This window comes from Castanea sativa, chromosome 8, assembly GCF_040712315.1.
Source record: "Castanea sativa cultivar Marrone di Chiusa Pesio chromosome 8, ASM4071231v1".
In the NCBI taxonomy this organism is placed as follows: Eukaryota; Viridiplantae; Streptophyta; class Magnoliopsida; order Fagales; family Fagaceae; genus Castanea; species Castanea sativa.
The window spans coordinates 45619451-45644054 of NC_134020.1; the positions used below are offsets into that span (position 1 = coordinate 45619451).

A 24604-nucleotide genomic window follows, 5' to 3' on the forward strand; every position below is an offset into this window, starting at 1 on the left:
AAGTAGATAAAGCTGACTCGATTCTTGAGAGAGTAGACACCTTAAAAATCTAATTGTAACGAAATTATACATATATATTGCTGGCATACAATGCCTGCTTTGGTCACCTCACACATTAATGCTTTGGTCACCTTACACATTAACAAATATTTGTTAACGCCGAAAAATAAGGGATAGTTGAAATCTCATTTTCATAATTTAGACATTGAAGGAAATTTTATGATGTCTAAATTTCAGCAAGTCAGTGGTATCATTAGAAAGATGGTGAAAAAATTATTATATTCTTTTTTTAGATTTAATTGTTTATATTTTATTTTCCAAACTTTTTGGCTAGATTAAGCATCCGTAGCAAATGCTGCAAAAAAAATGTCATTTTGCAACACAAAATCCTACTTTATTATTTTACCATATCATTTTACAACATCTCATTTATCAGATGTTTTATTCTTCAATTCTATACATTAAAATAATATTTACACCACATTAAAAAAAAAAAAAACACAACCACCAAAATCACAACCAATTCGCCATAACCCACAGCCACAATCACAGCCGATTCGCCACCACTAATTCGCCATCACCGATTCGCCATAACCCACAGCCACAATCACAACTGATTCGCCATCACACAACCACAAAACAAAAAAAACACAACCACAATCACAACCGATTCATCATAACCCACAGCACAATCACAACCGATTCATCATAACCCACAGCCACCAAAAAAAACACAGCCACAATTATAACCGATTCGCCACTACCGATTCGCCATAACCCACAACTCATGAAACTCAACCCACCCACCGCCATAACCCACAACCCGAACTCACCCACCACCAATCTGTCCATCCGAACCCACCCACCGCCATAGTCAAGTGGTGGGCTTTGGCGATCGGCTTGCTATGGAAGACGAAGAGAGAAGACAGAGATGAAAAGACGGAGAGAGAGAAAACGGAATGAAATAAGAGTATATATTTTTGCCATGGCTCGTCCATACCATGGCAAATTGCCATGGTACTGTTCAATGTTGTAAAAATTTGCAACATTTAGCACATCTGATAAAATAAATTTTTTGTGTTTGGTGTGCCAAATATTTGACATTTAGCACATCTACTACGGATGCTCTAACCTATTTGTTTTGCTAAATGCATTACATCTACTGAAACAACACCTCACTCTCCAATAAATAAATAAATAAATATATATATATGTATTTATATATATAGTACAACATATTTATAATATGAACCATAAATAATGTACTACAATAACTTATTGATGTGGTTCTCGCATTCATCTCGTGAGGTGCGTTTTCCAATTAAACTTTGGCCAAAATTCATGCCATTTGTTTCTTTTATGCAATTAAAGTGAAACTCTCTCTCTCTCTCTCTCTCTCTGCCATTAGAATAATTGCATTTGTAACCAGTCGATATAAATGAAGCTCAACGACCTAACCTCTCTCTTTTTCCACTACAATTTTTTAAGAAGAGACATGTTCTAATTTGTATTCTTTTCCTCGTCTTGTTTTTTCTAGCTATTAGAATACTCTTGCTCTCAACCACTTCATTTAAATGAAGCCAACAATCTCTCTCTCTCTCTCTCTCTTAGTTTGTTTGTATCCCTTTACACTATTTAAAATTTCAAAGCCATTTGATGAAGGTAGTAGTTTCATGGGATAGAAAAAAAAAAAAAAAAACAACAACAACAACATGCTCAATTTATAAAGGTGTATAAACTCAAACTTTTCCATTTTTTTCTCATTGTTTAAGCAAATAGAGAGATATAATATTGATTTAATTATATGTACAAGATAACATAGTATTATATATAAAGATACTAAAAAAAAGCAGAAGATAAAAAAAAGAAGAAATTTCCTATCCTCCTCTAAAGTAGCTTGAAGAAATCTAACGGCAGCTCTTCAGTGAAAGCAAGAGTTAAATAAGGGCTTCGTTTCATTGGGTCATCTTTTGTGGCTAATGGATTCTCATTCAATAGCTTGAGAAATGATTATGCGAAGGTTGAACAATTTGTAAATCCGTGGTGGTTTGGCATGAGTTATCTTCAGTCATCATGGTCCTGATAGAGAAAACTTCAACATTGGTTACCTAAATACATGAATAGTCTAAAATAAAAATAAAAATATTAATAATTGACAAAAATATATACATTTTAGACAAGCTCATGTAAAAGTTAGCATTACATTGTAGCCATAAATTAACTTTTCACGTTATTATTATTGTTAATAATTTAATTTTAAATTGAATGGAAGCTAGAATACGTATAGAATTAAATTACTTGAAGTGTCGTATCAAAAAAAAATTACTTGAAGTGCATCTTAAGTAATCTCAAGAAGAATGACTTATATATTTGTGCTTTTTACATTAGTTTTTAAAAAAAAATTCAGGGTTGAAATGATATCCCAAAAGAAGTCGCTGCCAACTTTTTCTTTAGGTATGAAGTTATTATAAGTTGAATTTACTCACCCAATACAAATTATATTCCACAGTACTTTTGACTAATTAGAAAAGGAATAGATAGAGGAAAAACTAGTAAAGTGTTATTTTGAATTTTATGTAAAAATATCCAATAGAAACTGTTAGTATGAACCATTTCAAAGATCATCAAATAGAGCCTAAGAAATAAGAATACCAAGAATTAAATAGTTATAGTTTTTTGGTGATCTTACTCTCTTGGTCTTGAAGCCCAAAGAGAACTAAGGGCTCTTAGTCTGCTATAGTACTCCCCAATTACAAGAAAACACCTTGCAGCCTGTCGAACCGTCAATATTCGACGCAGTTGATGAATGGTTTGTTGTCTCAAATTATCAGCCTGAATTTAAAAGCATGTACAAATGATAAATATGTTAAATTACCGATTGTCCCAGAAGCTTAAACTATAAGGAAATTGCAAATTCAATTACTTAATCATTATTTTAACAAAATCCATGAATAAAATTAATCATACAAAATATAGACGAACAACAACACAAATATGTATATTATTTATTTATGAAACCACAACCACCATATAGAGTTGAAATGTGTCCCTAGTGCAAGGGGGCACATGGACAAGAACTGAACATTTCAAAGAGGTTGAAACTCATTATTTTGTCTTATATATGAATTTGGACTGTTCCAATCATAGAATTTTATAAAAAAAATCCTAAAGTTTTTCCAATTGATTAATTAGTAAATATTCCCCAATTTTTTTTTAAAGTTTTGTTGATAGGTGTAGCTAGGGCTTTTATTTCAACAGGCATCACTTTCAAACCAACTTTTGATAGGTACCTTATAAGATGAAATACCACATCAAAAACCCTAGCATTCAACATCTTTGATGGACTTCTTAGCAGCAAAGCAATATATATTCCCTAGTAGAAATAGACAATCCACCGTACAAATGGCAGACATGCAGTGGAGATTATTTATACATAATTCACATAAAATATACGTCACATCTCAAAGTTGACCAAAAATACAATAGAAATATAGCCTATTCATGATGATAGAAATATAGCCTATTCATGATGATCAAAAGTTGGACTGTATTGGACCGTTGGATCAGCATCTAATACATTAGAAATGTTCTTAGCATACATGTTGACTAGATTAACATTGCCCCTCGATCAATTTCCTCTACAGTTTCTTAAAAAGCTTAAAGGTCAAATACTCAATAAAAGATGTTAAAACCAAGCTGAGGTCATAAAGTTCCCTGGATTCTTGCCCTTCAGGTCTTCAGGTATAACTTGGTGTGTTTGAATTGCGGCGCAAAACAAGGTTTAGAGTGGTATACAATGAAATGGAATGGACTATAAGAAGGAAACATTTTAACCAATTTGTTAACCTACCAAAGCTTAATCTTGACCCGATTGTTGTGTATTCAACAAAAATCATCTTTGAATTGCTTTTTATGTTTCAATTTATACTCCACCAACCAAATAACACTTATTTCATAAAAAATGTGTGGAAAACTGTGATTAGTGGAGTATAATATGAGTATACGACACAATATCGTGGGATTTCGAGTATTTTTTGTCGGCATGAGTGACAAACATAATTAGGATAAAGGTTTAAATAAAATCCTATAACCCTTTTTCAAGTGGGCTCCATATGAATAGTCTCCTAGCTTATGTTAGGTGAGATCTAAATATCTAATACATGATAGTCTTTCTTGACAAGTGGTTTAGTCCATATACATGTATCTAGGATTTGAATACTTTCCTAGTTATTTTCTTGATGAAACCATGTTTGGGAGACCTACTAGGCGAGTATGAAACTGGGGCTAAGAACTAATAAGAAGGTTGAAAAACTATAGTTGCGAGAACTTACCTAAAATAGACTTTATACTATAGATGCAGCCTAGCTAGGGCCTGATTTCAAACTTGACACCAGGTTTTGTTACGCATCAAATATCATTTTCATTAGAGTTCATTAATCTACAATAGGGAGCAAGAATTCAACCTCCTTGACAAACATGACTATCTAATTGGAAGGTTCTTCACTCTTGCTCATGAAAGTTTTGATTTTGTGTCTTTCCAAGATTGCAAGGGGTTACATGTGAAACCTGTATGCACTTTTATCCACTTTGATACAGTAAGTCAACTCTATAATACAAAGAAGTCAATGACTTCCTTGGAAGAGAAAGGATTAATGAAAACGAATTCCACCAAGTTATAACATTGTAATTAACAACATATATGAGCTAGTGTGTTCAATGAGAATTTTGTGACATACGATATGCACGTGTACTACTTGATATGCATGACGCATGCAGATGTACTTAATAGGATAATTTGTCTCTTTATTTATCTATTTTAACAATAAGGTCATGTTTCTTTTTAATAAAACTATGTTAGAAAGTTCTTATTTATGTAAGGTAAAAATTAAGGTTCAAAATGTTGCAAACTATAACGGGTTTAATTTGATAATTTTTACCTGTCGTACGAAGCCTTCAAGATTGGAAAGCTTGCCTAGGGCAATAGCCATCTGGTGCATGCTGCCATCGATGGCCGGACCGGCAGCAATTGTGTCCACAAGAGACTGTTTGAGCTGCTCCTCGCCCTGGATGAGAGCCTCCTCAGCCTGGTTTGAAGACTGTTGGAGGCTGTAAATCCCCATCACTTGCTGTTCTGTCAATGGGTCTAATTGACCTATTAACATCTGATAATTAACACCCCCAAAATAAACAAACAAAGTTAGAACTTAGAAGCTAAGAGAGCTAGCAAGTTGGTCATTAACTTTTTTTTTTTTCTTAAAAAAAATAATAATATAGGATTTGCGTGTGTACAACTCTTTTTGGAAAAAAGGGTTTACCTAGAATTAACGTGATTAAAGAAATGAAAACAATATCACATTATACATAATCTGAGGGGTAGATTGTGATCAGTGTATACATAGTTTTTAAGTGAAACCACTACTGATATTATTATTGGTCCGGTTAATATGTCTTAAGAACACACATTAAACTATCCATTTTTGAAAACATTTAATGGGAAATTGAAAAAGTTGTAAAACTTTTTCAATTCCCGATAAAACTTTTTCTAAAAATAATATATTATTATGTGCCCTTAGAGGACACGTTAGTAAAATCCTATTATATTATTATTTACTAATTATAACCTACTATCTCAACCACCTCAATATGAGATGTTATATATTTAGAATTTTTTTTAAAATAAAAATAAAAAAGTAAAAGTGAAAATGTTAATGCGAAGAAAACTTTATAGCATCCAAGAAAAGAACCCCTTTATTAACTCCAAAAAAGAAATGGACCCTTTTGTTGGGGCATTTTGGGTTTGTCTGAATCACTTTGGAAATGACAATGGGTCCTTCAATATAGGGAATATTTACTGAACTGAATTTCTCTCCTCTTTTATTATTATTATTATTATTATTATTATTATTTTTTATTTGGTTATCTACGAAACTATTATTTATATTATTTGGTTATTTATACACTACTAAAATTTCCTTATTGTGACAGTGTCTAAAATTCCTACATTACCACCAAAATGGCACAACTAAAATTATGGTCCAAAAAAAAAATGTCAACAATATCATATGCAATTTTGGAAATCCAAACCTTGATGAGTTCAGAGGGTCGAAAACCACCCATCCAGAAGAAGCAACGCTCGGCGGCGCTAGTCCAAGCTCCGGTAATAAGGTGGAAAACATCAGATTTAGCAGCCACTGCCTTAAGCCGGAAAAGTTCATCATAATGAGAAATATTTCCATCAACAATTTGTCTAAGATCACTGTCCGATAAATGTGCCTGTAACCCTGCTCGAAGCTCTGACATGTGCCTATGATCATCTTCTAGCCACCTTGCATATTCCATGTCAAACATTGCAGCTCCTATACAAGATAATAAATAATATTGATCATCATAAAAAAAAATAATAATAATGATAATGATGACCATCTTTTTAACTTATTATTATGAAATGGAATGCTATATCATACGTTGGAACAAGTTGGGCAATATTTTAACAATAATGTGCACTAAGAAAGAGCTTTGTTATGCTTCTAAAAGTGGAAGAAAAAGAAGTTGTCACCATGGGAATGGATCAATCATTCACTCAAAGTAAAATAAAAGATAGAACGGCTTTTTATGCTTGGAAAAGGCCAAACAATCTCATGAGATTCAATGATGGTTATTTGAAAAATCTGACCCTTTTACTGTTTCCTGAACCCTCCAACAAAAATTGTTTAAAATAAATTTAAAAAATTAGGGAATGAGTTTATATAGAAAAGTTTACCAAAATCAGAAAAGTCTTTTTTTCTTTTTTAAAACAAAAGTGGTAAGTACAAAAGTCTGCCACATAAATTATATCCACGCATGTTTGCGAAATTTGACTGGAATATTAGGGAATTGGGAAATTTTCACATTCAAATGTAGGAATTTTTCCAAAAAACAAATCCTAAAAAATATCAAATACTAAATAGTGCTTCTTGTGTCTATATATTTTTTATCCATATCTAAAAAAAGAGTAGATGACTAAAAAACCATATTTTTGGTCGGTCTGAAATTAATTGCTTTGGTCATTGATTACACGAAGAACATTTTTCACTTGAGCTCAACGTTGATATCATCGAATTTTACTTTATGTTGGAATTTATTTACACACAATCACTCTTTTGACTAATGACCAGCTGCTACGTGTGGTCCTCTTACAGAAAAAAAAAAAAAAAATGTGCAAGACCAAAGGGCATTTGCCCAATCTCTTGGTCTTTCTAAAAGTACCATCATAAACTATGGGTACTTTGGTAAATAAAGCATATCTATGTTTCTTCAATAAAACTCAGACAAAAAGAAAGAGAGAGAGAGCGAGATATGAACTAACCAGAGCTGATGTTTCCAACACCACCACCAGAACCACCCAAGTACAGTCCCTATTGTACAAAGGAAAAAATATTTTAATTAATTAATCAATTAATTAATCAATTAATTAATTAATTAATTAACATATCAAATTGTCAATAACTTAAAAGATTGTAATTTTAGGCACAGTAATCTCTTTTCTTTTCTTTTTTAAATATATAAAATTTTGTACATATTTAATTCTCTAACCTGAGAGCGCAATCTTTGAAGGTCTTGTTCAAGCTGAGCAAGCTTTATTCTACTTGTCTCTAGCTGTTGGACATAAGCCTGGTAAAGAGAGAGAAAGACAGACATGAGTGTATATTGAGATTTTGTTTTTGTTTTTTTTCACTTCATGATTCTAAGCTTAAAGTTTAAGAAAACCATAGTTTCAATTTCCAGTAAAGTAAATGTTACACATACCTTTTTCCTTAAACGGCTTTTCCTTGCTGCTTCTCTGTTTTGAGCTAAACGTCTCAATGTCTGAAGCAGTGATCAGAATTTCAGCTCAACATTTCTAACACCAAAAGGTAAAGAATTTGGAAAGAAAAAAAATTCTTCTGGAAAAATAAATCGTGTTTTCAGTACCTTAGCATCAAGTGGCTTCTCTGATGTTGAACTAATTCCCTTTCTCTGCAATAATATTCAAGAAAAAAGGATAAAGTTTATTACTTTTAAGAGCTAAAAAGAGAATGGGTTTAGCTTGTTTTCTTTGTTTAAGTTTATTTAGCTACTGATCTTGGGAGAACGAAAAATAAACAAGAGATGAAGAAAATGATTTTGCTATTATTTTACTCTTAATTCTACTTTTTAAGCATTGATTGATAGCATAGCCGTATCTTTGGGGAGATTCTGTGATTCTTAAACAACAAAATACAATGATTAAAGAGCTCACAGAATCTCTTGGAAGCATTTCTGATGTCTGATGGTGAGTTGAGCACTGCTCTTGAGGCAGGTAATCATCAACATAATAAGGGTAGCAAAAGACATCATTATCTTCCATTTCGCTTTGTGTTTGGCTTTTTTTTTTTGGTATGTGTGTGTGTTTTGGCTTCTAATTCCAAAACTGATCTTAAGGATAAAAAAAAAAAAAAGTTTTTGTTGGGGGCGAGTTATAAGAATCGAGTAAAGGACTAAAGTGGGTCAGCAATATAATGAGAAACAGTGGTAACTACTGTGAAGATTCTCTCTTTGCTTTTTTATGTGAACAGTACACCTCTCTCTTTCTCTCTCTATTCTCTCACTTCATGTCAGACATTCATCAGAAAATCGTTCAGAAATCAGGGAAACTCTGAACTTTATTGATTTTCTGAGAGTTGTTGGGATCTGTGCTGTTGTATATGAAGATATACTCGAGGGAGAGAGAGAGAAAGAGAGAGCAAAACAGTAATAATAACAATAAAGATACCAACTTTTTGCCGAGTTTTGGGGATATGGTAAGAGAGAGAACCGGGAGATTAACAGTTAAACACTGTAGTTTAAGAACCTTGTCCATAGGTGCTTTGCCAGCAGCAGATTGATTTTGTGATGTTCCTGTTCTTGAAGTATCACTTGCCATCTCTTGGTGTAATTGTTGCTGTTGAAACTGTTGCAGATGCTTCTGATCAAAAGCCTGATGATCTGAGGAAGATGCCTTTTTACTGATGGGAGATTCTGGTTCCAACTGGGCCTCAGCTAAGTCAGCTTTGCTTGAAAGCGTATTTACTGCTGATCCTGAGTCTGTGCTCTCTCCTCCTGATTTTGAACTTCCCTGAAATAAGAAACCCAACAAAACTTCTTCACATGAGTGTATCCAGAGAATCAGCCCAAAATCATTCTAGTCCCCACAATAGACTCATTTTGCAAATGGGTATCCCAAACAATATTTAATTCTCCTGGAAAAACTTAAAAAAGTTTATAAACTTTTCAAATGAGGATTTGAAAAACTTGTACCATGAAAGTGAAAACATTGGTTGGGATATTGTTCATTTGTTCTATTGTGCTTGAACTTTTAAACATTTTTTTTTCTAGAAGCCATATGAGAAAAGAGAGATGGTCAAAGATGAATAAAGTTAGAAGCTAGTACTCCTGGGGTTGTTTGAAATCTCATTGGCCATGAAGGGAACATTTCCAGAGTAGCTGCAGGCCTGCCTGTGAATAAAGCTGCAAGAATCACAAAGGCCAAATCTTCAGAGGATCACCAAAATAAAGACTCCAAGATTTTTCAAAATTTTTAAAAGGTGGAGGAACCTAATCCTCCTTTTCTGCAGTTATGGGGTCAGTAAATCATGCTGGTAAGGTCAGGTTTCTAAGTATGTAGCCTCACGCCACTCGAGTCCCTCGCATCAGAATCATTACAGTATTGGAAATGGTAACCCTCCCTACTGTGCCTTTCTGTAGACATATTCAAACCTACCTCTCTCTCTCTCTCTCTCTCTCTCTCTCTCTCTTTGCTTTTAGGAGTTGGTTATTTCTAGCACACGTCACAAAAGGAGAAAAGATAGATAGAGAGAGTAGCATACGTGCTTTAGCTTCATCATTTCTTATCTTAACTCCTTGCAGCACAATTGCTTCTTCTAGCTCTCCAAAATCAAAAGCAGATCCTTCTTGGTTGCTAGGAAAGAAAAAAGAATTAATAACCATGTCAGACTTGACCAAAGAAGCAAACCAACCCAATCCAATTTGGAAATACAAGCAAACCCATTTAGGAAATCATCTTAAATTTTGTATGTCTTAGAAGAAAATTTTGATGGAACAATGAAAAAAAAAAAAAAAAGATTGTTTCACATACAGAAAACTTGTGGAAGGAGCATTAATTCCATGAAAAACTGCGTAAGGAACATGGTGGTTTGTAGGTCCTGAGTCTGATAAACCAGTCTCCGTTACTCTATGGCTCGCCATGTAAGACGACCTCATACCATTCTAGCAGAAACTGGAAGAGAACATGCTGCAGAAGCTAAGATGATAGCAACAAAAACAGAGGAATTGGATAACTATTTTTAAGAATTCACTTATGTTTACCTCAAAAATTTTGAAGTCCTAAGTAGAATCCTTACTTGCAGAAAAGGCCAGCTGAGAGAGAGAGAGAGAAAGAGAGAGAGCAGAAGCAGCAGCAAAGGATCAAAGATATCTTGTCAAAGTATATTTATGTAACCTGAAGAGGGTCCAGTCTTTTTCTCAGATATAAATATATATATCTCTCTCTCTCTCTTTGCACCCTTTGATCTTTCATGGGGGTGTCTCTATCTGTTCCTTTTCTTTTTCTCTATGAAGAAGCCTGATTGATTATTGATTAGTCTGTCTTAGTTTGCTTTTATCACCTCATGTAGTTGTAAATATTTATCAAGATTTTTTGTAACTCATCTAATAGTACAGAAAATCCTGTCCTTGCAGACCTGTCTGAGGCCCTCTGGTGTGTGTAGGCTTTGGAAAAAGAAAAAATACTAATCAAATGGAAATAAATAAGAAAATGAAATTAAATGTAAGGGTGGGGTCTTCGCCAGGAACCCACTAGAATCACTGACTCCTACTCCACTCTCTCTCTCTTCTAACCGCCTGTGCTTCCTGATTGGTTCTTTTTTGGAACTCTTCAAGGCTATACAAGTATTTAAGAAGGAGAAAAAAATAAATTAAATTTTATAAAACAAATTACATTAAATTCAACATTTAATAGTAGATAAGACAAGGTTCTCTCTATCACAAAAGAAGGTAAAAAGAAAAGTTCTAAAGGTGTTTTCTTTTTAATGTTTTTACACCCAAAGGAAAGATTGAGTTTGCTTTTGACAACTAAGGGAGAGAGTTTTATTTTATTGTTATATGAAGGTTCTACTCATACCATTTCAACCATAACATTAGTATAATAATCCAAGACCAAAACCCACTTGTACATTTTGATCTCTGCTCTTGACATGTTATTGTTTGGTATTATCTCCTTCGTTGATGGGTCAACATCCATTCCCTGTCATCACCTAAAAATATGCCACATTGAGATTCCTTTCTATTAATAGAAATTAATTTTCCCCTCTTAACCTGAGGTGCAGCTTTATGGTGCAGACTGGTTTCATTCTAGTTTCTTTGTTAAGCTCCTAATTACTGCATTGGTTGCACATGGTTAGATTGTTTTTCATGTGTCCTAATACTTGTTTTCTTGATCAGAAACCCGATGACTAATATGTTAAATTGCATACTTATTTGTAAAAAAGTCTTATCAATTTGTATTAAAAACAAAAGGTACAGAAAGAGATGGAAAGATTATTTATTTCATTTCGAGACTAATTAAGTATTTTAGTTATTCATGACCTGCATTATTGAGTAATATATAGATAAAGAGAGAGAGAGAGAGACTTTAAGTGAATGGACTTACGATCTTTCTCATTAAGAGGTGGCTGCAAATATTTTATGTTGTGCTCATCTACTACCTTTGCAAATAATGGAAATATGCCTTCTACCAATTATTCCTTTATGCTGCCAATGATTGGCCTAAAAAAACGGGTTTTTAAAAAAAATATATATATATATAGAAACGTTCATGGATTAGGTAAAAATATTTTTTTAAGTCTGCAACTTTTGTTCCCAATAAACCTTACAACATGTTCTTCTTATGGTACATTTTGAGAGACTCTTAGATTACAGTATCCATGGATCTTGCATTTCATCAAAAACTGCACTTCTTTATGTGTTCCTTTCCTGCTTTCTAGAAAGGTGATTGGTCTTGATCAAATCCTAGTATTAATTATGCCTTCTTGGATTTTGAGTAACTGGGTTAAGTCATTGCTTGTTATCTAAGCAAGGATCTAAAGCATATAATATTAATTGTTTTTGCCAATAATAAATTTGCTTTAAATCCAAACCAACTTGCATTTTTATTCTAAATTTGTTTCTAACACCACTTTTGCTTGTCTCAGTTTTTAAGCGTATCGGAATGTTTGCTCTTAAAAGGTAAATATGGGCAATTGCAAAATTTATCTGGAATGAAAGAGAAGCTGGTTTAAGATGGATCATGGTGTAGTTGACCTATCACCAATAAGAAAAGATCATGCCAGCCAATGATTAGCAATGGACCCCAGATGAGAGTGAGAAATGAGGATTAGTCAATACTGAAATGATATCCAGTATAGGTTTTTGTTTGAAAAACGTGACAACTTCCCCAACTTTTAACTCTACATCCAAATCAATCGCAAAATTTTCAACGAGTAATGAAAACCAGAGTCTATTCCATGCAATTTAGTCACTCCTGAAATATTCACATGTTGGATTAGGTTTAATTAAATAGTCAAGTGCCTAATTCAGGACACCCTAGACACAACCAAATCAGACACTCGGTATAGTATAGGTTGATAATATGTGGGATTCCCATGTTATCTTTATATAATTATAGAGGGAATAATACCTTAGATTATAGCCAAAATCTTTCTCTACCTGCTAAATTCAATGTATATGACACCAAATGATTCCCAAAGCTCGAATGGTCTATGAATTAAATTAGATTTATGATTAGAGTTCAAATAACATATTGATAACCAGACTGGTAGAATGTTTTCCAGAGCCAACCTGCATGACCATTTTAATCGTTCGTACAAAGTGTTCTATTTTAGAAGACATTACAGTTTACCCCCATCCATTCCGATTTAGCCCTATCACAATTTAGTTCACAAAATTTCAATTGTTACCTCTTGATCCCCCCTAAAGTTTGGAGTAAAATAAAAGAATAGTGTTATTATATAATTGTAACTTCAAATCACGATTTCAATTGTTTTTTCACTTGTGTAAATACATGTTTAACAATTATTTCCCAAAATAAAAACTGCTATGTTTTGTTCAAAGTATTTTGAACGATTTCATTTTGATCCAAACTTTTAGGGACCGAAATATAGCAATTGACAAAAACTTGAGGGACTAATAATTGGGGCAAACCAGAAGGAGGTAATTTGTTTGTCTGAGAAATGCATAATCTATTAACTTTACACATCCTAATAGTTTCATTTTAGTCGAAATTTAGGATAGAGGTATGCATGGGTTGAGTTGAGAGGAACTTTCAATCCAACCCACCCTTGTGGGATAAAAAAATTCAACCCAACCCAATCCATTAGAGCATTCTTATTAAGCATACTATATGCTAAAAGATGCTTTTTTTTTTAGCATTTATGACCCAAAAACGTGCTCCATCAAAAATGGTATATGCCAAAACTTTTGCAATACTGCTATAGTGCGCTCTCATTTTTGAGACCGCACTGTAGCACTATGCTATAATTTTTTTATTAATTTCTTTCTCTCTCTCTCATCCGTGTTTGTCTCCTTCCAAGCCTCGTCTCTCTCCTCTCACTTCTCCTCTATCACTCTCTCACGAGCTCTCCCACGAGCTCTCCGTCCCTCTCTTCTTTTGGTGTCTCTCTCTCAAGCAAGCCCTCCATAGCTCGCCAAAACATGCCGACGCCGTTATTTTCCAAACCCACATGCTTGCTCCTCGTCATCATCATCGTCGTTATCTCCATCCCCACTATTCGATCCGATTACCCTCTGATCTCTGCGCTATCTCCATACCCACATGCCGCCGCCGATCTCGTGATCTCCGTCCACTCCTTTCCTTTTCACTGTCTCTCTCATGCTCTCCATCCACTCTTTCTTTCATTTTCTCTCTGCCTCTCTGTTTCCCTTTGTCTCTGCATCCTGAGTTCGTGGGTCTTGGGTGTGGCCGGGATGTGATGCTGGGTGTGGTTCGGCTGCGGTGGTTTTTTGTGGATCGTGGGTCTCTACGGTGGTTCATGGTGGGTCTTTGCAGTGATTCAGTGAGTGGGTTTTGCAATTTGATATCGGTGAGTTTTAATTTCAGTAGTTTTGATTAATTTTGGTGGGTTCTTGATTGCGGTGGCTGGGTTTGTGGGTTGATCGGGGTGGTTTTGGGTCTTTGTTGTGATGTTGTGATTCTTTGATTTGGATGATTCTTTGATTTTGTGGCTTTGGATGTGGAGGTTTTTTTTTTTTTTTTTTTTTTTTGGTTTTGGTTGCGGCGATGGTGGGTGGATGTGGTGGTTGTGATATGGGTGGGTGGATATGGTGGCTGGCGGCGCTGGGTTGTGGAAGAGAGACACAGAGGAGAGAGAGACAGAGAAAGAGAGAGGATGAATAAAAAATGATAAAGAAATAATATTTAAATGAAGTGTTAAGAAAATTAGAAGTTTTGATGGAAGGGAGGTTGTAAAGTGGTGTGTTATATGTTATAAAATTGGGTTTTGAGATGGTAAATGCTAAATTTTTTAGAATGATTGATAAGAATGCTCTTACAGGGGTTCAACCCAACCCAACCAATCCACATGAATCAAGTTGGATTGGATTGAACCCATGGGTTGTACATTTTTTTTTATTACTATTATTATTAAATTGAGCAGTAATATATATATCACTTGCCACTTGAGTTGATAAACAAAATATACATGAACTAGTATTTCAACTTATTTTAAACAAAATATATCAAATTAAGTTGATAAACAAAATATACATGAATTCGTATCTTAACTTAGTTATAAACAAATATAAGTGGAGTGGGAGAGTGAGAGTGGGAGCGGGAGGCGGCAAAGAGAAATAAAATTGTTAGGGTTTATGAGGTAATTAAATTTTATAAAAGAGGAGTCAAATAGGGGGAAAAATTAAGTAAATTTTTTTAAATTATAAATATATTTTTAAATATATAGGGGAGTTGAGTTGGGTTAGGCAAGTTTGTGATTGTTATGACCCGAACCCAACTCGGCCTACTATTAAAAAAACTTGCATAACCCAACCCAACCCACCAACTCCTAAAAAACGACCCAACCCAATGGGTTAAGTTTGGTCATGTTAGTTTTGGTGAGTTGGTGGGTTAGCTGCATAGCCTACACACCCCCACTTTAGGGGGTTAAAATGTACCAGTTGAAAGTTTGTGAGCTAAATTACTAAATTGTGACTAGAAAAAACTGTAATGGGATCAATTATAATTTTTTCTTTTTTTTCCAAGTGAGTTCTAATAAATAAAAGGGTAAATTTCATTAACATATTCGGAGGTTTAGGATATTGCTAATAAGGTCCAAGATATTTCAAAACTGACTAATTTGACCCCTAAACCCAACCTGGTCACTAAAACAATTAAACATAATAATTAACAGGCCTAACATGTTTAGGGACTAAATTGCAAAAGCACAATAAAAATAAATTGTAGTTTGTTATAAATTCTGACTTCTGAATGAGGTCGAATGCTGGATTTTCATTTGTAATTGGTGATTAGAGAAAGCCCATGTTGTTGTAGTTCACAGATATCAAATGCAAAAACCAACACAACTGAACAACCGTACTTGTTTGAAACATCACCAATAGGTGTTAGGGTCCGTTTGGATAGAACTTATTGCTGAAAACTGAAAACTGAAAACTGAAAACACTGTAGCAAAATAATTTTAAAATGTGTAAATAGTACCGCGGGACCCATTTTTAATGAAAAAATGGCTGAAAAGTGAAATTTGTGGGTCCATGAACAGTGCACGAATGCACTGTTCACGGAGGACTGGTCAACATCTGCGGCTTGAAAAAAAAAAAAAAAAAAAAAAAAAAAGCTTGAAACGCAAAACGCAAAACGCAGCCTTGAATCCAAACACATTCTTAATACAAGGAATGCAAAAGCATAAGCTACTGTCGTGCAACGTAAATAAGGATATTGTTTTCTAATTCTATAACATTCAATTTGGTCGTCACCCAAAAATAAATTTAAAAAAGGTATTGAAGCTGTTTGCATTGATTAAAATGAGGAATGTTTTGAGTTCATCAAATTGAAGAAAAGTGTGCAGTAACATGAACAGAAAATTAATTAGTTATAGGCTCACATAAAACAAGTTTATGGGATAATCCAATAAGATATGATGAACAATTAAGGAGGCAGTGATGGAACTCCATACCAAAGCCGAGCACAAAGTCCTTTCAATGCCAGTGGGATCAAATCACATATGTAAATTAAAACCTCCAAAGTACAATGTTTCGAATCTCAAGTTTTCGTTTCCCACCAACTTTTTTGTTTAGCTTTTTGTTTATTTTGTTTATGCATAGTTTTTTAAAACTTCATTTTTTTAAGCTCACTTTCAGTCAAATAAACTTATGCCAAACGAACAATAAACCAGTACAATATATTAAGACTATAATTCAAATCGGTTGGGGACCATGCCTCGTGAAATGGAGATCATTAGTTCGAATCTCCTATTTCCCTCCCTATGAATCAAAAACAAACAAACAAACAAACAAACAAAACTATAATCATACAGTTCGACAATATACAATAAAAAAAAACTCGTATAAAACTTATAAATCAAGGCTTACTCTCCAGCAATAAAATAGCTACTTAGTCACCAGGCTGGCAACAATTCAATTTTCCAGGCCTAACTATGAACGTGTTTATATGTATATAACTAATTCTTTAATTGAACTCTAGAGGACTCAACCTTACAGTTTGCAAATTGTTCATTTTCAAAGTTCATCCATTTTGGTTCTGGTACTATTCCAGATTAACACAAGCCCATATACAAAGTAGGTACAACCATAAACTCTCTCTCTCTCTCTTCCACACAAACACACCCACATATCCTATGCTTGCTTACCAAAATTACATAGTCAAAAATCATCAGCCCATAGGCCTCTTAATCCCCTTTTTTGGTTTACTTTGAACCCCACACTACAGCTCTTTTGTTTACCATAAATAAACCAGTATTGCATAGATTTCCTGCAAGTAGCTTCTAGTTCCCTGCAACTCCAACAATTAAAGGGACATCAAGATTCAATCTTTTCTAAGTGAATTCAAGCAACAGGACCTTTCCTTCCTCATCGAAAGTCACCACCTTTCCCTTCACCTTGGCTACCAATCAACCCTATAAAAACCCAGCTATAACTGTCTCATTTCAGTTAATGTCTATGAGTCTATCCCACATCCGCTCATGTCTTCACCTTTGTTCAACAAATAACTAATTAAAAGCTTCCAATAGCCAAGGAAGAGTAACATGTATGGTCAGAACCTTAAGAGCTAGAATGCAAGCACTCTACCCTAGGTCCAACCTCCCCATGATGAATGAAAATAACTGAGAATCATATTTGATTACCCTTGCCTCCAACAGCTACAACATGGATTAACAGAAGAAATAACATGGTAACATTTGCTTTTTATGGACACCATTGTAACGCCAGGAAATATTGAAGGTTACACAACAATTACTCAACAGGCAAGTAAAATGGATTCCCTTTCATCCCACTGTTTTGGGAAATAAGTAAAGCAAGCCACTCACAGGACAATCAATGAAAGAAACAATCCTGCTTGATTTAGCTGATACATGGCTTGCAAGCTAGATTACGATGTAGCAAGATTCAAAGTTACATTTAAACATACTGGCTAGGCTCTCAATGCCAACACTGGAATGGCTTTGACAATTAACTACACACTCAAATAACTATAGATACATGTAGAGAATCTATACTATTAATAAGAGAACTTTGGACTGGACTTTTATAAACCTTACTTTTAACAAAGAAAATTTTTGAAGACAACCCAATAAAAATATATGTCCAACTCCACTTAAAATGCCTACAAAATAAGACACTCTCCTACTAATCCGTGTCTTCAAAGCAAATTCATATTATAAAGGAGCTCACATTGCTTGCAAAAAGAAGACCAACTTGTATTATAGCACTAATGCTTAGTTGCTTACAGTAATCTATTAAAACAAAACATAAAAAATGAGGAAAAAAATGAAAATAGAAATCGCTGCTTAGAGTGGGCTAATGTCACAAATTCAAGAAATACAGCTCAGGTTTTTGGCAGAACTGTTTATTTAAGACGATAGAGAAACAGGAAATAGTATTTGCAATTTTGCACTGAACAACCATAACCAGCCTTACTCATCTGTTTTTTTTTTTTTTTTGATAAGAGGAAAATATTATTAATAAAGGAATAGCAAGAAAAATACAAAGAGTTTCCGGTAGTAAACAAAGAATAATAAGAAACAAAAGGACACAAGCAGCCGCTAAGCTATTCTGATAGACAAAAGGAAATCCTTAAGGGTAGAACAAAGTATATTTAAGTAAAAGCCTTACTCATCTGTATCAGGACAGAGGTCAGCAGATCTCCTTCATGTTCCACCTTAATAATGAAGATGTATATCTGGGCTTAGTACCACTAAGTTCCTCCATTTCTTATGGTAAGAATGACATTGAAACATATTTATTGCATCCTATGACAAAAAGCTCTGCAAATAATTCAATCTATATTAAATTCATAATATGCATGCACTTCTAACCATAAGCTTCTCCAATCATTCAGAGGTTGGTATAGTTTCCAGTTTGTCTTAATAGGGTTTAACAGCCACCATCCACATAATATTTCTCTAAATGCAATAGCAGAGAACAGAGGCACTAACAATCAATCCATCTACAATTTCTAGTCCCTCAATCAATAATTGGCAGATTTCCACCAAATGAAAATAGCAAGCAAAATAGACAGATGATCCATTTCTTCATTATTCTAAGAGGGCCTCATATTAAAATTTCAAGTTGTTGCATTATTCAAAGAAGCATTTTTAAATTCTATCTCTTGTTCCTCCTTTTTTCTTTGCAACACACAACAATTGTTTCTAGGTTGACTGGCAGACCAGCAATCAAGATCTCAGCCATGCCACAAGATCAAGGTTTTACGACATAATTGGTCATCTTGACCATTGGATTTAGATGAAGAAATAAATTCTTATTTGATCAGTCACTTACACATGCATGCATCCAATGGGTCTTGAACGTAGGAATGCACTCTCCACCCCATTTGTAAGGGAGGAGGAAGTATCATTGAGCTAAAGCTTATTCGCTGATTTAGAGGGTTAAATGTGAGATGTGAGCCCACAAATGACAGCACACAATGCTGCAGCAAATCTATGCATAGAGAATAATGCCCTCAATTCACCTTCAACCAATGACAAGAAAATTCAAAGCCTCTCAATTATAGGGACTCCCATCTCCTAGCCTAATACTCTACTTTGAACAGCCTATTACCTCCAAATCCCTCGAGGAGAAATCCATACTGAACATAAATTTTTACCCAAACTTTTTTTTTTTTTTTTTTTTAATTTCTTGGATAAGTTGCAAATGTACTATTAGACAGATCCTAAGGATCCCAGCAAAACATTAGTGCCATAGGCCTACTCTGATACGGTATTCAGATATGGGCCATTCCATCTCATTTACTAACCAATAGAAGCCAATGACTTGTTTTTCTACTAATAAACAAACACATTCACATGCATCTTCCATCCATTTTACTCAACAATTTGATACTTTTTATGCTATTTTTCTTAAAAGTAATCATCATAAACTTAAAGCTATACCTCATATGCATTTTTTCCCCCTAGTAATAAGTAGTTATTGTGTTAGCGCTTAAATACACAAAAATAACTTGGCTTTCTATTGTAGCTATGTGAATAACTTAATGAAAACATTAAATCCACATTCTCAATTATAAAAATATTACAAAACCTCAAGATCAAACTTTAGAGATGCCTATGAAACTTAATCAGCGTCATTTGGACACACACATGGAGCATCTTCACAAATGACAAAGGATCAAACAGGACACAAATCATCAAAGAAACCCATGTTGGAGGTTGAGGAGAGGGGAATTGTTCTTTGTAATTAAGCAAAATCAAAACAAAGTGATTGGAAAATAAGTTACTTTGTTGAAGAAATTTGAGATATCATTTGTAAGGCATGAAAAGATGTTCAGGCTCTATGCTGTAAAATATACCTGTGTATGTGCCTATACACATCAAATCAGAACCAAAAATGTTTCAATTATTGCATTTTGCAGATTTCTACTGATACTCAAACTGCACCTCAACGTGCAAATACTTTCTCATGAGCTGAACAATGGAAGATGTAAATCTGGCCAAAATTTGGCATTCATCATGTGATTTTGCCTCTGAAATAATCCCATGAATGACCAACTTCTTAAGATTTGGGCATCGTTCTAGCAGCCCCTCAACCCAATGTGAGAAAAGATCGTTGATTACAATCCAACCAATCTCCAACACAGTCACATTCACCAAGTGAGAAGACCCTTGCAAACCGTAGTGAAGCACTCCATCTCTTAAGTCATAACTCAATGAAAGGTGACTCAGCTGTGGGAAACAAACAGCAATTGTTTCCAAATCCACAATCTCATCCTCTTCATCAAACACCATATCCCAAAGGCGAAGCCTCTGTAATTTTGATGATCTTGAGATCATTTGGTAAAATTTTGGCCATATAATTGTGAAGTTGCTGATATCTACAATCTCAAGATTTTCTACAATCTCACCAATATCAAGATGTAACACACTAACATCATCAATCTTGAAGTGCTTCAAGGTCCCCTTTCCAATGAGTTCAAAAATCTCGAGGGCACAATCTTTCAAGTGCAAGCACTCAATACTATCAGCCTCCAATATAAACTTGTCCAGACTGATTCCTTCGACATATATACTCTTCAATGTGGGACTTGTCAGCTCAACTGTCACTTGTGCATCAGACATTGCAATCTCTGGATCCACAAGTTCCAAGGTTTCAATCTTTGGGCAGGCAGTGAGGAGAAGACTCAGATCCAATGCTGAAATACTGACACAACTTAAAGATAGGGATTTCAAACAAGGAAATCTTTGAAAATTGGGTTCAACCCCGGTAATAGAATTATGGGCCAGCAACAAAGATTCCAGCTTCTGCCTGCCACATATTTCAAGAATATTTACATTTGGAGTAGTCCGAACATTATAAATCAATCGGCGCAATGTTTCCCTGGTATACATAAGCCATGCAATGACAGCAGATGCCGAGAACACATCAACATCATCCATCAGAATTGACAGACCTTGTAATCCCGTGGTTTGAAATATTGTTCGAGTTATCAAGATTTCTAGCCGACTAGGGGTCAAATCACGGTAAACAGTCCAATCAGTGGAATTGAATGACAGTGTGTGAAGGTGTTTCCGGTAAGCTTCTCGCCATTTACGACAAATTGCAGAGGCTATCACTACATCTCGGGCCGCTCCTAGCCTGGATAGTATGTTCCCAACAACTTCAACAGGAAGATCCTCCATAACTCAAAGATAAGCAAACATATGAATCAACAACCAAAATCCACGACCTGGGTTTCCCACAAAAAAGATCAAACAAATGGAAATTGCTTAATTTCCAAGAAGAAAACCGCCAAATCTTTCACAAAACGCCATAAAGTCATAGACCTTTGAGACCACAGCAAATATCTTCTTCACCAATGCAATGATCCACAAACAGGAAAGCTACCCAACAGAGAAAACAACCTATAAGCACACCAAATTTAATGGGATCCTGAAACCAAAATCAAGGAACAAAAGAAAAAAGATCATAAGCAAATGGGTTTTGCCTAAAAAATTCAAAAGTTGTAAGCTTCAGCATAATTCAGAATAAATGGAAAAACCCAAAATCTAACAATCTAACCACGAAAAAAAGTCAAAATTCAGCATCTGGGCATTCATAGTAATTCAAGAAAAGCACTTCTTACATCCAAAATGATATAGATCATACGCATTTCAAACCAATTTAAAAGAAAAAAAAAAGTTGTGGAAATAAAAATGAATCTCAGTGATTACTGCATACCTGAGGATAAGATAGCAATGAAAGAGCTGCAATGATAAGAGTAAGAAATGGGAAGAAAGGTGGGATTTTGATAAGGGAAAGGTGAGTCAAGGAGAGCTTGATCGCAGGCGTGACAATGGGAGAGAGATCCGCCACCCTATAGAGAGAGAGAGAGAGAGAGAGAGAGAGAGAATGAAAATAAAGTGGTTTTGGTCCTTTTTTGGAGGGTTGGAGAGTTCAACGGGTACTGTATGTCATGACCCACCCGAAATCCAGGAGAATAGAATAAATATAAGCTGTCTGGTAAAATTACTTAAAATGACTTTGCAATGTCCTGTGAATCATGTGAAGCAAAGCACTTGCCTTTAAATATGCCATATGCTTTGCTGCTTTTTATTTTTTTTTATGTATTATCTTATGTTGTAAAGAGAGGTGCTACGTTCACAATATTTTTACAATAAATCATAAGTGGTTAGTTGTTATTAGTTCAAATTTGAACCTAACACTAAGATTACTTTTTTGCCCCAACAATAACAACCAGTAACATCCTGCCACTTAGAATTTGTTGCAAAAATATTGTAAAAATGTTGTGAACATATCATTTCTCATGTTGTAAAACACAAAGCATCTTATTACTAGCCATGCTTTGAGGGAGTTGTATCTTGAGACCTTCTAATAAGATATTATTCCGTTATAGATATGAAAAGATATGAACAATCTTTTTATTCTTGTCGAATCTTTAAAAAAAAACACTACTAACTTAATCATGCATGGTCCCTTGCCGGCTCACTCACTATGAATCTCTAAGTGTTTTATATTCTCTTTGATAATTATTTGTAGATCGATCAACATATTCTTACCCAAAAAAAAAATGTTTAATTTGATTCCTTTTCTATATTAGATTTGACATCGTGCATAGAGTTGAACTTGATGCATTTTCCTCCTTAGGATATATTTTCTTGCTAGCATGAGTGTTTATAAGTTATAACTCATCAAACACATGAGTATTTTACCCGTATATATGTAATTTCACTGTCTTATACACACCGTTTAATTCTAGAAAATGAATTCTTTGATGATGGCCCAACAATACTAGCCATGGCCTATGAGATTTAAATTCCATACCTCATAGAGAGCATTAGACCTTGGGAACTACTTTCCTTAAGATGTTGGTAGATCTATTTTGCCATAGCCATGCATCAAATCATGATGTCATAAAATAATAGGTCAAGCCATGTGAGGTGCATTTTACCATTTTTCTGGTCATCGTTTTTCATGTTGCATTAGAAGACATATTTTTGCCGTTGTTAATTGTGTTATTGGTCCTCTTACTATTAGCATGGGCTTCACTGAATAGTACATGCTCCATTATGAATGTGTATGTCGTAGCATCTCTCTGAAAGTTGCCCAATACTCACAGATATTTTCATTAAAGCTGGTGGCTAGATACATTGAATACATGTGAAATGTAAGTGTGAGACCCATCGTTTTAACTTGATGCATATTGAACCCTTTATTTCCTGAAGCCGACGTTTATATTTCCGATCGAATTTCACCCATGAATGAAACATCTCATCTAACTCAGTAATTACTATTAGTTGCTTTATCTCTACGCATGTGATTGCTACAGCCTCTATACAAAAACAAATTATTCTCATGTTATTCCTGAGGCATGTGACTTGCCAAAAACAAAGTCTGTATTATCACAATTCAGTTAGTCAACTTTAGCATGCAAATAGCTTTCATGTGTTCAATATAGCTTAGCAAAAAAACATAAAGAGCTCAACCTAGCTAAACTAGCTCCAAAGAGAAGACAAAAGAAAGTCAATGAACTCCCATATGGAAAGACATTTAAAACCCAACTGATGATGTCAAAGATCGTCAGTTGGGTCACATTTCCAATCCATAGCTCTTAACCGTCTGTTAGAATTTATAAGAAAAAGAAAGCTTAGCGAAAAGACTACCAAGGTGTGCCCCAATGAGAGCCTCAAATACTTAAGTTAGTATCAAACCATGTACTTTGTATGTAGATAGTATTTTTGTAGCTTTTTTCTCGTATCTTAGCAAGTGATGCAAATTGTCTCATTTATATGCGACTTGGATAGTAGTTGTACTCATAAATGTCTTCTTTTACATAATTGGAAGTGATTATTACTCTTAGTGCAATGGTCATTGTTTTGATGAGAGTTTAAGGCCTTTGAGTAATGGTCGTCATTGAATATATTGAATGTGTTTAAACTGTTACTTATCTTTCTTTGATGGCTTACTCTTGACTTGAGGTTTATTTCGTACTCATCACTAACTAATTGGCAAAAATTTTGGAATAATTTGCTAAAGTTTGTAGGATATTATCTATAATAGGAATTAGTGCGCCATAATTTAAATTTCAAATTTCAAGTGCTAAACTTGATTTACAAAGTAAATTTCTCCCACAACAGGCATAAAAAAAAAGGGTTATTAACAAGAAAATGTCTCATTAACTAGATTGGCATACTATATGAACCAAAATTCTCATATAAATTAGGTCTCATAGGAAAATACTTAATCTCGGAGCACTACTCTGGGTTCTCACAAAAGGGATGGACCCCACATGTGGGTCCCACCATGGGCCTACCCCCTTTTGTGAGACTCAGTA

General features: G+C 34.4%; 2 protein-coding genes across 4 annotated transcripts; both read right to left on the reverse strand.

The window, feature by feature from the left end:
• Window positions 1–1697: 1697 nt before the first annotated feature.
• Window positions 1698–10508, reverse strand: LOC142606813 (transcription factor TGA9). Of its 2 annotated transcripts, none has more exons than XM_075778158.1 (13): window positions 10363–10508; window positions 10133–10273; window positions 9864–9955; window positions 9428–9504; window positions 8849–9112; window positions 7951–7995; window positions 7786–7845; window positions 7573–7650; window positions 7346–7394; window positions 6085–6356; window positions 4938–5162; window positions 2690–2832; window positions 1698–2079 (listed from the first exon to the last, which is right to left on the reverse strand). In XM_075778158.1, exons 2-13 carry the CDS (start codon window positions 10255–10257, stop codon window positions 1992–1994), a joined length of 1518 nt encoding a protein of 505 aa, XP_075634273.1. In that variant the 5' UTR covers window positions 10258–10273; window positions 10363–10508; the 3' UTR covers window positions 1698–1991. The 2 variants fall into 2 exon arrangements, with proteins under 2 accessions (XP_075634273.1, XP_075634274.1); XM_075778159.1 differs by having other exon boundaries at window positions 10133–10263; window positions 10363–10501.
• Window positions 10509–17971: 7463 nt separating this feature from the next.
• LOC142605696 (F-box/LRR-repeat protein At1g67190) lies at window positions 17972–22249 on the reverse strand. 2 transcript variants are annotated; one of them, XR_012839105.1, is made up of 3 exons: window positions 21991–22249; window positions 20126–21702; window positions 17972–18584 (listed from the first exon to the last, which is right to left on the reverse strand). XR_012839105.1 is itself a non-coding variant. In XM_075777131.1 (2 exons), the coding sequence occupies exon 2, from the start codon at window positions 21450–21452 to the stop codon at window positions 20193–20195; it is 1260 nt and encodes a 419-aa protein (XP_075633246.1). In that variant the 5' UTR covers window positions 21453–21702; window positions 21991–22249; the 3' UTR covers window positions 19835–20192. The 2 variants fall into 2 exon arrangements, 1 of the variants encoding a protein (XP_075633246.1); XM_075777131.1 differs by lacking the exon at window positions 17972–18584 and having other exon boundaries at window positions 19835–21702.
• Window positions 22250–24604: the final 2355 nt, after the last annotated feature.